A 13,832-nucleotide genomic window follows, 5' to 3' on the forward strand; every position below is an offset into this window, starting at 1 on the left:
AAGGAGAGTTGAAATTAAAACTAAATATGATCTTCTTTTAACTTATCCAATTGAAAGTCAACTTTTAAAAGATAAATGTCAATTTTATATTCATGGAGATAAAACAGGTAAATTACTGGCTAACCAATTAAAAGTTTCCAGAGCTAGACGGCAAATTAAAGAAATTTCGAAAGCCAATGGCGAGAGGACAACTGATCTTTTAGAAATAAATGATACTTTTAGAGAATTCTATTCTAAACTTTACAGTTCTAATTTTCCCAAAGATAATACTGTAATGGATAATTTCTTTGATCAATTAAATTTTCCTACACTTTCCACTGAAAATCGAAAACAATTGGGTCAATCTATTACATACAAGGAAATCGCTGAGGCTGTGCGATCTTTACATTCTGGAAAGACTCTGAGTCCGGATGGATTTCCCGGAGAATTCTATAAGGCCTTTTCTTCTTTGCTTATACCTCACTTATGTGCTGTCTTTTCGGATTCTTTTAAATTGGGTAGACTTTATCTTTTTATGAAGCTTCTATTTCACTTATTCTTAAGAAAAATAAGAACCCAACAGAATGCGCTTCATACAGACCAATTTCACTACTTAATGTGGATGTTAAAATTTCATCTAAAGTTCTAGCTCGTAGATTGGAAAATATCTTACCTTCAATTATATCCAATGATCAGACTGGTTTTATTAAAAAAAATCAATATTCTCTTCTTAATATTCATCATTTATTGAATATTATTTATTCTCCCTCTAAAGAAATATCGGAATGTGTGATATCTTTAGATGCTGAGAAGGCCTTTGATTGGATTGAATGGAATTACTTATTTAAAACCCTAGAGAAATTTAATTTTGGGCCTGATTTTATCCAATGGATTAAATTACTTTATTTATCCCCTTCTGCTCGATTTTTAAAACTAATTTTCAGAATTCTAAACCTTTTAAACTTCAACCTGGAACCAGGCAGGGATGTCCTTTGAACCCTTTGCTCTTTGATTTGGCCTTAGAACCTTTAGCTATTTCTTTCCGAGAATCTAGAGACATCTTTGGTATCTCCAGAAGAGGTATTAACCATAAAGTTTCTCTACATGCTGATGACTTATTACTTTTTATATCTAATGTTGAAGCCTCGTTAACTCCTATGCTTTCTTTACTTTCTCGCTTTAGTCATTTTTTAGGCTACAAATTGAACTTATATAAGAGTGAACTTTTTCCTCTGAATAACTTGGTACCATTTGATATTAACATTCCTTTTAAAATTGTAAGAAATCATTTTACCTATCTGGGGGTGTCAATTACTAAAAATTATAAGCATTTATTTAAAGAAATTTTTTTCATCTTACTACACTATGTGAAAAGGGTTTTATCAAGTTGGTCTCCCCTTTCTATATCATTGATTGGCCGAATTAATGTTATTAAAATGAATATTTTACCTAAATTTATATATCTATTTCTGGCTTTACCTGTTTTTATTCCTAAATCCTTCTTTGACTCTCGAGTCAATTATATCTTCTTACATATGGAATAATAAACATCCTAGATTAAATAAAGTTCACCTTCAGAAGGTTAAAAAGAATGGAGGTTTAGCCTTACCTAATTTTAGATTTTATTACGGGGCAGTCAATATACGAAATCTTACGTTTTGGTTACATTACGTTAATCAAGAGGCTTCTCCAGTATGGGTCTCTTCAGAAATTAACTGTTAAAAAATTTTCTATTATCTCTTTGCTTGGTTCTTCACTTCCAATATCATTAAATAAACTAACAGATAATTTGGTAGTTAAACATGCCTTGAAGATTTGGTTACAATTTAGAAAATATTTTGGTTTATTGAGTTTTTCTTTGTCCAGTCCCATTTTCTCTAATTACTTTTTTTAAACCTTCTATGACTGATGTAGTTTTTAAAGAGTGGGACAAATTAGGTATTACTTGTTTTCAAGATCTGTTTGTTGGAGGAAACCTTTCTTTGTTTGAACAATTGTCTACGAAGTATAATTTACCAAAAACTCTTTTTTAGATATTTACAAATTAGAGATTTTCTTTGATCTCAATTACATTCTTTTCCTTTGTGTCCTGATAAGAATTTATTAGATGTAATTTTTAATTTGGAACCCTTTCAGGATGGCTCAATATCTAATATTTATGACAGATTATTAGGAATGAGTAAGGTGCCACTAGATAAAATTAAAAATGCTTGGGAACAAGATTTGCAGATGTCAATTTCCAAGGAAACTTGGAATGAAATTTTCAAGTTGGTTAATACTTCATCATTATGTGCTCATCATTCTCTCCTTCAATTTAAAGTGGTCCATAGAGCTCACTTGTCCAAAGTGAAACTATCCCGTTTTTATTCTGATATATCTCCTTACTGTGATAAATGCAATAACTGAGTGGCTTCCTTAATTCACGTTTTGGATGTGTCAGAGTCTTAAAAAATGTTGGACAGAGGTCTTTCATACTTTTTCTGTACTTTTTAAAATAAATATTAAACTTAATCCTTTGACTGCATTATTTGGGATTGTTGGTGAAAAAGATACAACTTTGAAGGCTTCTGATTTACATATTCTGGCTTTTATTTCTCTTATAGCCAGGAGAGCAGTATTGCCTAAATGGAAGGAAGCTTCTCTGCCTACGCATGTTCAATGGTTACGGGATGTTATGTCATACTTGAATCTAGATAAGATTCACTGTTCAGTTTTTGAATCTAACCTAGACTTGCAAACCCTGTGGGGACCCTTCTTGAATTATTTTCAAAATTTCTGATTTGGGGACTAAAACGCAGATATTGGCTGACACTGTTACATTTTTTAAGGTTTTTCCTTGCTGTTTCTTCTGTCTAACAGCTTCAGGTTTTGGTAGTGGGGGTAGATTTTTTTTGTAATAAAATATTTCAATTTTTTCTTCCTTTATTGACTAACTACTATATGTGATTATTGATTTACAGTATTGTAATCCTAAGTATGATTTAATACAATGTATTCAGTAGTATTTTTACTCTCTTTCTTGATGCATGTACTCTGTATTTTTTTTTAACATGGATTTAATAAAAATATTGTAAAAAGAAAGAAATGTGGGAAGAGTAAAATGGAGTAGGGGAGGATTGGGTGCATCTATGATGAAGAGTATGGACTCTGTGGCTGAAGGGCCTGTTTCCATGCTCTCTCTCTCTCCAATAACTCTTAAATTAAGATACTGTTTTGAAGAAAATAATGAGTTATCTTTCCTGTTTTAATCAATATTGCTCCCTTAACCAAAATCTCCAAAGCAGGTTATCTGCTAATTGCCATGTTGCAGTTTGTGGGAGCTTGCTCTATTCAACTTGTTTGTCACAATTCCTCATTAAAACACTTACTACACTTCAAATGAATTGTTTAAGGGTCAGTCTAGATATTTTGTGCTCAGATTTCCAAAGGCAGACTTAAACCCACAGCATTCCAACTCAACAAGAGTGCTAGATTAGTTGTTTGGTTGTCCACAATCATTCATAAATGATTATGGCAAGACTGCAGAGCTTTAACTTCATCTGTTGTTTGTAGGAACCCTTGGGTCTACCCACAGCATGTGCTGCTGGTGATTAGTATTCATGTAGCCCTGCATAGTTCCACTGGGTCAGCAACTCACTTTTTTAGCTGTGCCTGATGCTGCTACTAACTTGCTCTTCATTACATTCCTCATTGAACCAGGATGAAGATAGCTAGAGAGATATTTGGGACTATGGATGTACTAAGTGGTCAAGTTCAGTTATGATGCTCTTGGTTTACAGAGCCCCAGAATTCAACCACCAGATCTCTACTAAGCCTAATTATGTACTCAAGTATCTGGAGTAGGGATTAGACCCATAACTGTATTACTCAGAGTGCTACCAATGGCAAACTCCTAAGGTCCTTTTGAAGCAAAACAAAATCTTAGCTGTCTATTTGGTCTTTGTAGATCACCTTGGAAAAGTGGGGGGAGGGGGGAGTGGGAGGAGGAGGAGGAGGTAAAGAAATCACTCACCTTTAAAATATCATTTCTGTCCATTATTTTAAAAGGATGGAAAGTTCAGCCTCAGTAGTTTCATGGTTTGAAAACATTATCATTTTAAACACCTTGATTAGATCAACGAATCTAAGCTAACACGAATAAAATTTGCAAGAGATGTAAAATAGCCTGTTCACTCATTATTTCCCATTTTACATCACCAGACTAAATCATTTCAGTGATTTAACTGCAAATAATTCCTACCTGCTGATGATCACCAATTAAAATGAGGTGCTTGCAGGCAGAACTAAGAGTGGTGATGATGTGAGCTTCCAGGACTTCAGCTGCTTCTTCTACAATAACAATCCTTGGTTGAATATCTTGCACCAGATTTCTGTATTTTGCAGCACCTTCAAAAAGAAAATTGTATACACGCCTTTAATCTTTAGCCATTACATATTGGGGAGCTGGGATGGGAGTGGTGGAAATAAATTCTTTTACAACCATGTGAGTCTGGTCAAATGCCTTCAGCATGAATGCATAACTCATGGTGAACCGAAATGGGAAACCTAACCAAGTTCATATCTCAAGACGCTGTGGATGCTGAACATTTAAAACAACTGTAAACTGAAAGGAAATCTTGCAGATTTTATTTTGTTCAACACAAACCATTCACCTGGACCCCTGCTGTGGTAATATGACTAGAAGTTACCAGTCAGCACATAAATAAAAGGTGGCTCCAGTAAAGCTGGTTTGGTCCTGAATTAGCATTAAAAATTTTGAACATCATAGAGGAAGCTCATTACCATCCTTGTAGACTGAATGCTGCCAATAGGCACACTCCAGAGTGCTGATGAACACATGAAGCTCAGTGCAGCCACTGCAAAGCCTTTGTGGGGAAGGACCAGTCTAGGTGGAAACTGAGGGGCTGGGTCCTGTGTAACAGCCTTTCAAACACTTAGTGAGTGCACTGTTTAAGGAGGAAACATGAGTAATGTTTATGCATTGTGGGAGAACGTATTCAACTGATGGCACATTGAGTGTAAAGAAAGTCATCCCATTTGTATTAATTATTATGAGTAACATTTTTGACATTTACAAAAATGCTAATAAACTAAACTTTCCCCAAAGTATCTTTAGTGTACTAATGGTTGGGCATCAAACATTATAGTATCAGACTATTCATGGTCTTAGAACAGGAAACAAGATGAGGATTGTACAATAGTTATGTCAAATTGTCACAGGTGTGATTTTCAATTATCAAAAGATAAGGCATTAGGAGCCTGATCATCAGGGTGAATTCTGTCCAAAATCATCTAGAGTTAAAGAATAAGTAATACTTAAAAGGAAAGCTTTCAAGGTAACAACTGTCAAAATTGATCACCAGTACAGAGTTACAGAAAGGTGTCTGCGACTGCATACCGTAAAATTAGAATAGAGAAATCACGTCAAGGTACTCTGTGGTACTTTACCTCATATCTTTGGTAATATCATATGACATTTTATGTCACATTATTTGTAGTGTTTATATTTGTAATACTTTATTTGTGGTGCTTGCTTAGTTTTAATACACCTTTAAAAGAGTTAAAGGATGTACTGCTCTGTGAGCCTTGACTAGATTTTACCCCATCTGGATGTGTTCAGGTTGAACTCAGAGGATAGGTGCAAGAGAACACTACTTACAGAGGGCAAACAAAGTATGATGATCAAAATGATTGGGGGGGGGGGGGGGGGGTAACAAATTATTTATTTATTTAGATTTTTTGACTGTATCATGGATCCAATCATTTTCACTTACTTCCTCAAAGTCCTTTGGTCATTAACTCAATTGATAAGAAATAAGGACTTTGCAATCTTTGATTGCACAGTGTTAAGTTCCACTTGCAACTCTGCAGATAATTGAGGAGTAAATGCCTGCCAGCAAGACTTGGAGAGACAATTAACCAGAAACATTTCCACCACTCAAGTGGCAGCCAATGATCACCTGAATAAAATACAATAACTACCCTTCTTTATATTTAAAGTTGTTATCAACACCGAAATCACTATCAAAATCTTAAGGGTTACCACTGATCCAGACAAATACATACTATAGCTACAAGCCCAGGTCAGAGCTGTTTTTCTACTGCAAGCAGGTCACCTCCTGAATTCCCAAGGCTGTTTCACCATCCATATGAAAAAGCCACAGATTGGGAGTCTGATAGAATTCTCTCTACTTGCTTGGCTGAATGCAGTTTCAAAAGCACTCAAGAAGCTCAATACCATCCAGGACAAAGTAACAATCATGGATTGGCCTTCCATCCACCATTTATGTCCTTCTACCAACAGCATACTATGGCTGTTGTGTGTACCATCTATGAAAAGACACTGTAATTATTTGCCTAGGCTACTCCAATAGCACTTTCAAATCAGTGACCTCTACTGCCATTGAAAGCAAGGGCAGACTCAGCATTAGCTTCTCAAGAATGATTGGTACTAAAAAGTGACATTCCTTAAGAGAAAGGAAAGAACACATGCAAAGAAAATTCCAAAATGATGGATGTATTTTTCATGGCCATGCAAATAATGAAGGAAACAAATTTTGCAAATTTCAATTGTAATATTCAAAAACTAACAATATATATCATTGCTTAGAACTAGCTTTTGTGTACCTGTTGTGGTCATGCCAACCACTTTTGACTGCCTGAGGAGGATTAGTTCTTCTTGATTTCTCAGGTCTGCTAGACGGTCAACGATTCTCCGGTAGTCCAGTTCATACCTCAATATTTCACGTTTGGTTTCAGCTTGGTACTGCGACAACCACAACCTACAACAAGGTCACCTCATTACACCAACATCTAGATGGACAGAATTGGCAGACATTGCCCCAATTCATGCACAGGAATTTAGAAACCGTGCCATTTCAGCATTTGACTTTGTTAAGTTGCATTTCTATAATGAACCTACCACTGTTTGATTTAAACAGCATATAGAACTAATTTCTGGGGGCATACAATTTCCATATTTCTGATTTCCCTTGACTTGACATGGTAGTATATAAGAGTACTATCTTTTGTAACTGTGTCACACTGTCAGGTGTAATGAGTCATCGGTACAACTCAGTTAAGGAGCTCAGTTAAGCTTTATATTAGCGGGATATGTCACTGAGGTATTTTAGGATCCTTTTTTCCTAAATGGCTGGAATAAAATTACTATCACACGTACAACTGCAATCAGAATTTGGTGCAGGAGTTCTTCGAAGAAAAGCTGATACCGTAGTTTGCACTTGTCAAGTATAATGTCCTTCAGGAAGAAAAATTTGTTGTTCTTCAGTGTGACTAATGCACAACTTAGGACCTAATGGATAGCCATGGGGCTGCCTCCAAAATAGGCTAGGAAGCCACTCAGTTGTACCACCGCAGCTACTTCTCAGGGGTACTTAGGGATGAGTAATAAATGCTGACTTTGCCAACTGCACTTGCATTTGGTGAATGAATAAAACTTTTTATTGGAATAACCTTTTATTCCAAGCCTTTATAGCTTTGTCACTATCAATACATTGACCTGTGTTACGGACTCAGTGAAAGTCCCTTTAAGATAGAGAGTGTGTGTGTATGTGTGTGTGGGGCGTGCTTACGTCAATAGAAGATAAAGGACGTAATGACGTTGTTGAAGAAGTCAGAAGAAGAAGAAAGAGAGAGAGAGAAGGGAGAGAGACACCAGCCTGCTTGTTTTCTCTATCGATGGATGAGAAATAATAACTGTGTTTGCCACTGAAATCCATGTATGGAAGTTGGAAGTAATCCGGTGGAGTTCACTTTGTTGCTGACCTGTAGAAGGAAACAGGTATTTGTGTGTGGACGACCACGGTTCGGATGCTTTTCGGGGTGAGGAAGTCACTACCGAGTAAACACTGGAGTGTCGTTTGGGTTCCATCGTGGAACATTTGGATTTCGTATGTACTCTCTCTATGTTTTTCTACATCTACATCTTATCTTCAGACAACGGTGGTTGTTGAAGAAGCCCTTGCTCATATTTCACCTTATGGCTTGCGGAACTGAACTTTAAGAACCATTCCGGAACTGGGAGTTTTGGACTTTGTCACACACACACACGAAGAGTTTAGTTTTGGGGTTAACGTTCGAGGTTTAACATTCTTGAATTCTAACATACTAACATTTTTTTTTTACTTTTATTTTACGTATTATCATAAGTAGTGATTAATAAAATAGTTTTTAACACTGAATCATGCTCAGTGTGTTTCTTTTGTTGCTGGTTTGTGACACCTGAAACATTAACTCTGCTTCTCTCTCACGTATGCTGCTTGGCACGGAGTATTTCCAGAATTTACATTTCAGATATATTGCATCTACACTTTTTTGATTTTTGATTAAGTCTTCACAGGATGTTCTTTCTTTGGTCAAAGAGAGCAAATCAACATCTTGAAAATATTTTGTCTCAAAACTCATGATTACTGATCATCTTTTGTACAAACTTAATCAAACCTGTACAGTCGCCAGCGATCAAGCAGGTCAAGATCCCAGACATTGACTATCCTTCTGGCTTCAAATTCTGTCATGATGTCAGTGTTCTGCAACTGCGCCTTCATAATTTTTTGCATTCTTTTCTTTTCTTCTTTGGTGAACTTTACAAAACAGGAAATAAGGGACATAAGAGTCAGTTAGAAATTACTGGTCTAAATTTGATTAATATACTTGCTCTTCTTTGGACCGCCCCCGACTCCAGTAGCATTCTTGGAACATCATTGCCAAAAAGGATATCGTGGTTTAACAGGAAGACCCATTACTGCTCTGAGTTCTCAGCCATGGTTAAGTGATATCCTTCTAGGCTCTGAGTACAAAGGTTGTGGATTCAAGTCTCACTCCAGGGCCTTGCACACAGGATCCAAGCAGATACCCCCGTGCAGTGTTGACAGGGTCCTGCATTGTCAGTAAGAGTGCAGACTTTCATACAGGACACCATATTAAAACTCTGTCTTATCTCTCATTTGTTCATAAGTGAATGCATGGCACCACTACAAGAAAGAGCAAGGGAGGTTTCAATGTTATTCTGGACAATATTTATTTGCCTGAATTACTTGAACTGATTCTCAAGTTATTGTCACAGCAATGTGTTTAAACTCACCATGTTGAATTTGCCAGCCACTTTTACCACATTATATAATTGCTAACCATAATGGGACTGTGAGAGGGGCTATATAAATACAAGTCTTTCCTTCAAGTGCAATCACGTAAGGCCAATATATGCCAGTCTCTCAGCAGTGCCCATGACCCACTATTGAATCTAACAATCATACCTTCCACTCACCACCATCTTGGCTCTCAGCCTGAGATTTAAGAGGTGGTGCAGTCTCTTTGGGATTAAATGCCAGAAATTGTTCCTCCATTTTAGCTAGCCGTGCACGTGCTTTCTGAAGTTGTTTCTGAAGGTCGTCATCATCAATCATTCTCTCTGCTTGCATTAGTTCAGCCTCCTGTGTCACCTGAATCAACTCATCATCATTATCCCCCTCTTCAATGAGGTCGTTGAGATTTCCTGTAAGAAATACTTAGCAGGTAATCACATTTTTAATTAAGAAAACAAATTACTTGATAAAACCTCAAAAAAGAAACAAAAAATTATTTTCATTAACTAAAAGGAGAAAACAATGTTGAAAGACTTCAATAATAAAGGTATTTAGAGATCTTAAATAACTTCTGATTCATTGAACTGACTGTGATTAACATTTTTCTGTTTAAACATCTGGAAACTATCTGTAGTTTTTACTTGCATTTTGATTCTAATTAAAATTTTGGAAGAAGTTGGATTTTCTATTTACCTATGTCTCCTTCTGTAGCACTTGAGGCAATCGTCTCCACATCCTCTTCTGTGGTTTGTTCTAGTGTCCCGTTAAATCCGAAATAATATTCAGGTGCTGATGTCAATTTTAACCATTCCAGTACATCATAATGTTCCGAGGGATTATATTCAGAGCCCATCTTAAAACATAAATAATACAGGCCATCCCTGAGTAACAAACACTTTTTACAGACATCCACAAATCCATTTTGTCCACAAGTCAGAAAATAAACAAAAATCACTCACTATGACACAAGACTGATAAGAAAGAATAATTAGTCAAAGTGGAGGTAGAGAGGAAACCAGTTCTGTCATTCAAAAGGAATGAATATGTACATATGTCAGATTTTTGAATGGAGATCATCCATATGCGAGGGTGTCCATAAGTCAGACATTCTTAACGTGAGAACAGCCTGTACTTATTTTCACTTCATCTTCTTTTCATGATTCAGGAGGAGGCAATTTGGTCTGAGCCCATCAACTCCAATCTGCTTTTCCAACCACCCTCATACACTAGGGATAATTTACAGCTGTCAATTAACTACCAATCAGCATGTCTTTGAGATGTGGGAAGAAACAGAAGCAATCAAGAAAAACCCACATGATCACAAGGAAAACATGCAAACTCCACACAGACAGCACCAGAGATCAGAATCAAGCCCTGGATGCTGGAGCTGTGAGCCAGCACCACCACCTGCTGAACCACTGGGCCATCCATTAGCAAACATTTTCACCAAAAACTATGTCATTAAGTGAAATTGTGTTTTAATTCTACAAAGGATTCTAGTGCACAGTCCTGTCAGTTATGTAACCAGATAGCCTTAGATTAACATGCAGTGAGCAACAGAACTAGATAGAGGATCCAGAGACTGCTTATAGCCATAAAACATTGAGATTAGTAAAGCATATTATGAGTGAAAAATAACTACTTGGGAAGAGTTTCCCCAAGTCAAACCAAACATCAGTCATCCAAAGCTTCTGCGCTCAATGGCATACATTGGCTTTTGCTCCATCAACTCTTCAATGTTAACATTTCCATTCTTGCATTAAGATCTCTCTATGGCTTCATTTCTCCCTTTCTTAGTAGTCCTGGCCATCTCAGCCAGCTCTACAGCCCTCCAGGTACTCTGTGTTCTCTCATTTCTGCCTTCTTATCCATCCCTATTCAATTCACCTCATCATTAGTGCTAAGCCTACGGTTGCCTTGGCCTTGATCTCTCTCCCAGAATCGCCACATCCTTTATTCATCTTTGAAATCCAGCTTTTTGACCAAGTTTTTACTCACTGTTCCTAATTTCTCTTCCATTGGATCAGTGTCAGATTTTTCCACAGGAAGACTTGGGACATTATCCTATGTTAAATTATCCTATGATTGCAAGTTGTTACCGCTTTAAGGTTCAACAAATTTGTCTACAGGTTTATAGCCTGAGCAACAGTTTGATAATAGCCTACCTTTTAATGCGTCAGCTCATTTGTGTCAAGTGATGTGCCAGATACTAACAGATCAGAGTGCAGGAACAGTTTCCTGTCCAGCTCCTGCATCTCCCTCCAGTTAACTGGGTAGGTACAAAGAATTGGTGCTTAGTAAGGGATACAAGGCTCACAACTGGGCATGGTCAGAGATTTGAACAAAAAGAAATGTGTATATAAATGTACATTCATAATTTGATACAAATGAAAACTTAAAACCAACTTCCAAAGACAGTGATCCAGAGTATCTTCCTTAAGTGTCTAAACAAGGCATTGCACGGTCCTGCGAAGGAGCACCACACTCATTATATTGTGTCGTGACATTATATGCAATAGACAGGCATTGCCCATAGTAAAATGTGCAAAAGGTCTTTCTTCACCATTGCAAGGCTAGCAGAGGACATTAGGGTGATGTAGGGTTGAGAGAGTTCAGGAGCAGCATGTGGCTATGGTGGATTAGACCCGGAGGAGATCAAGAAAATAGGCACAGTTGGGAAAAGGGACATGATGGTGGGAGTAGAACACATATTCACGTAGTAGTAGGGGTCTGGGCTTGGATACAGGAATGGACACTGGTGCTCAGAAGTCCCATCAGGAGCTAAAGGATGTTTTTAACATGAGGGGCAGATGCAAACACCAAGCAAGAAGCTTGAAGGAATCCTCAGCCATAGAACAGGTGAAATTGAGTCCCTTTTGTGTTAGGCAGAAGCAGACCTCAATTTTCCAGTTAAGGCATGCTGCCATTAAATATCCTGTTACATTTGCAAATCTTGGATGCACAGATCAATGTTACTCAATAGGCATCAAAATATACATTACACATTTTTGGCATCACTTGATATCCAGCAGCTTCTGATTTTTGAAGTTACACAACCCCCAATCATGTTTTAGATAAAATTTCCAGCGGTTTGTATTTCTAACTCTGTAAACTAAGAAGCCAATAACTTCATCAGTTAAAAGGCTGGACATGTTGTTTTGAGATGCATAGGGACTGACAGACCAGCTCTTCCACTCTTGGCTGGTTTGTTGGAAGACAGATAATGGCAAATCTGGACGAGTAGAGAACTGAATGTGGTGCAGGTTAACAAGAAGGGTGGAGCAAAATCTGACATGACAGGAAAGCGGATGGGAAGGAAGATGGAGCAAAGTCTGAAGGGAGAAGGAAAATGGTAATGGAATGTCATCTGGTTCATAGGTGGTATTGATACCTTGATTTGGTGAGGGACAGTCAGTAATATTTCTCTCTTGGTAACTCATATGAGATTCCTGCTTGTACATGTGTATGCAAGTCTGGAAACAAAGCATTCCCACCTGTAGACTCTTCAAGTGATTCACTTGAATGTGTTCCGATAAGGTATGTAACTGAAGAACTCCCTTCCCACTTGCTTCCAAAGCCACGGCTAACATTTCAATTTTCTTCTGCATCTCTTGTCTTTCTTTAATCAGCTGCAAGAATAAAGATTCCTGAGTAATCATATTTGGATAATAAATGTGCAATAATGTTTTACTCCATTGCTTTCACAATCGCCATGACTTTAATACCCATACCATTCCACCAGCCATCAGGAAAGGAGGAAAATTACGGAGTCATAGAAAATTTGAGAGGGCATCTGGCCTATCATGTCAGTGCCAAATGAAAAACAAAGTGACTCAACCTCAATCCCATTTTCAAAGTTTAGTACATTCTAAGTGCATTTTAAATGTGGAAAGCATTTCTGCCTCTACTACTCTTACAAGCAATCAATCCTCCAATATTTCTAACAATTACTTTAAATCAATGCTCTCTGGTTTTTGATCCCCCTGTTGAGAGGAATGGATCTTTCCCAGTCAATCTGTCCAGGCCCCTCATAATTTTATACACTTTGGTTAAGTCACTGCTCTGCTCCAAAGAAAGCAATCCTAGCTTATGTAATCTTCACTCTTAGCTAAAACTTTCCAGTCCTGGCAAAATTCTGGTAATATCCTCTGCACCTCCTCCAATGCAATTTCATTGTTCTTTTAAGGTGGTGACCAGAACTATACATAATACTCAAGCTGTGGGCAAACTAGCAATGTATGAAGTTCTAGAAAAACCTCCCTGCTCTTATATTCTATGCCTCAGCTCATAAATATTCTTTGTACGTAGACAACCATGTTTCTGACCAGCACTGCAATCTTTATGGATGTTCCAAGGTTCTTTTGTTCCTTCATCCCACTCAATATTTAATGAGTGTATTTGCTTGTGTACTCGTAATATTTACCTCAGCAAATACCTATGTGGAGAGTTTGGAGGTTCAGTTGTTGTATTCATTCAAAACAGATTGATAAATTAAGGGATATGGAGATAGTGTTGGAAAATGACAGGTAAAAGATCAGCTGTGATCTTGGTGAATGGTGGAGCATGTCTGAAGGACCAATTGAGGCCACTCTGGCTCTTATTTCTTATGTTCTGATGACTTTACATTTATTTGGATTTAATTCCATCTGTCACTTTGCTCCCAGCTGATCAGAGCATCCCTGCAATCTAAAGCTTTCTTCCTCACGATTATCCACGTGGGTAATTTATGTACCTTCTGCAGACTTTTTTTTT

The 13,832-nt window shown here is 37.3% G+C and overlaps 1 protein-coding gene across 1 annotated transcript in view; it reads right to left on the minus strand.

Annotated features, from left to right (window-relative positions):
• The window catches only part of LOC127570808 (NFX1-type zinc finger-containing protein 1-like), a 41,047-nt gene that overhangs the window by 9,223 nt on the left and 17,992 nt on the right, over window positions 1–13,832 (minus strand). The window contains exons 8-13 of the mRNA XM_052016655.1: window positions 12,575–12,709; window positions 9,774–9,933; window positions 9,252–9,490; window positions 8,440–8,579; window positions 6,607–6,761; window positions 4,220–4,365 (exon numbers count right to left, since the gene is read on the minus strand). Coding sequence (XP_051872615.1) covers window positions 4,220–4,365; window positions 6,607–6,761; window positions 8,440–8,579; window positions 9,252–9,490; window positions 9,774–9,933; window positions 12,575–12,709 — 975 coding nt within the window. The remainder of the gene's footprint in view (window positions 1–4,219; window positions 4,366–6,606; window positions 6,762–8,439; window positions 8,580–9,251; window positions 9,491–9,773; window positions 9,934–12,574; window positions 12,710–13,832) is intronic.

This window comes from Pristis pectinata, chromosome 5 (genome assembly GCF_009764475.1).
Source record: "Pristis pectinata isolate sPriPec2 chromosome 5, sPriPec2.1.pri, whole genome shotgun sequence".
NCBI lineage: Eukaryota > Metazoa > Chordata > Chondrichthyes > Rhinopristiformes > Pristidae > Pristis > Pristis pectinata.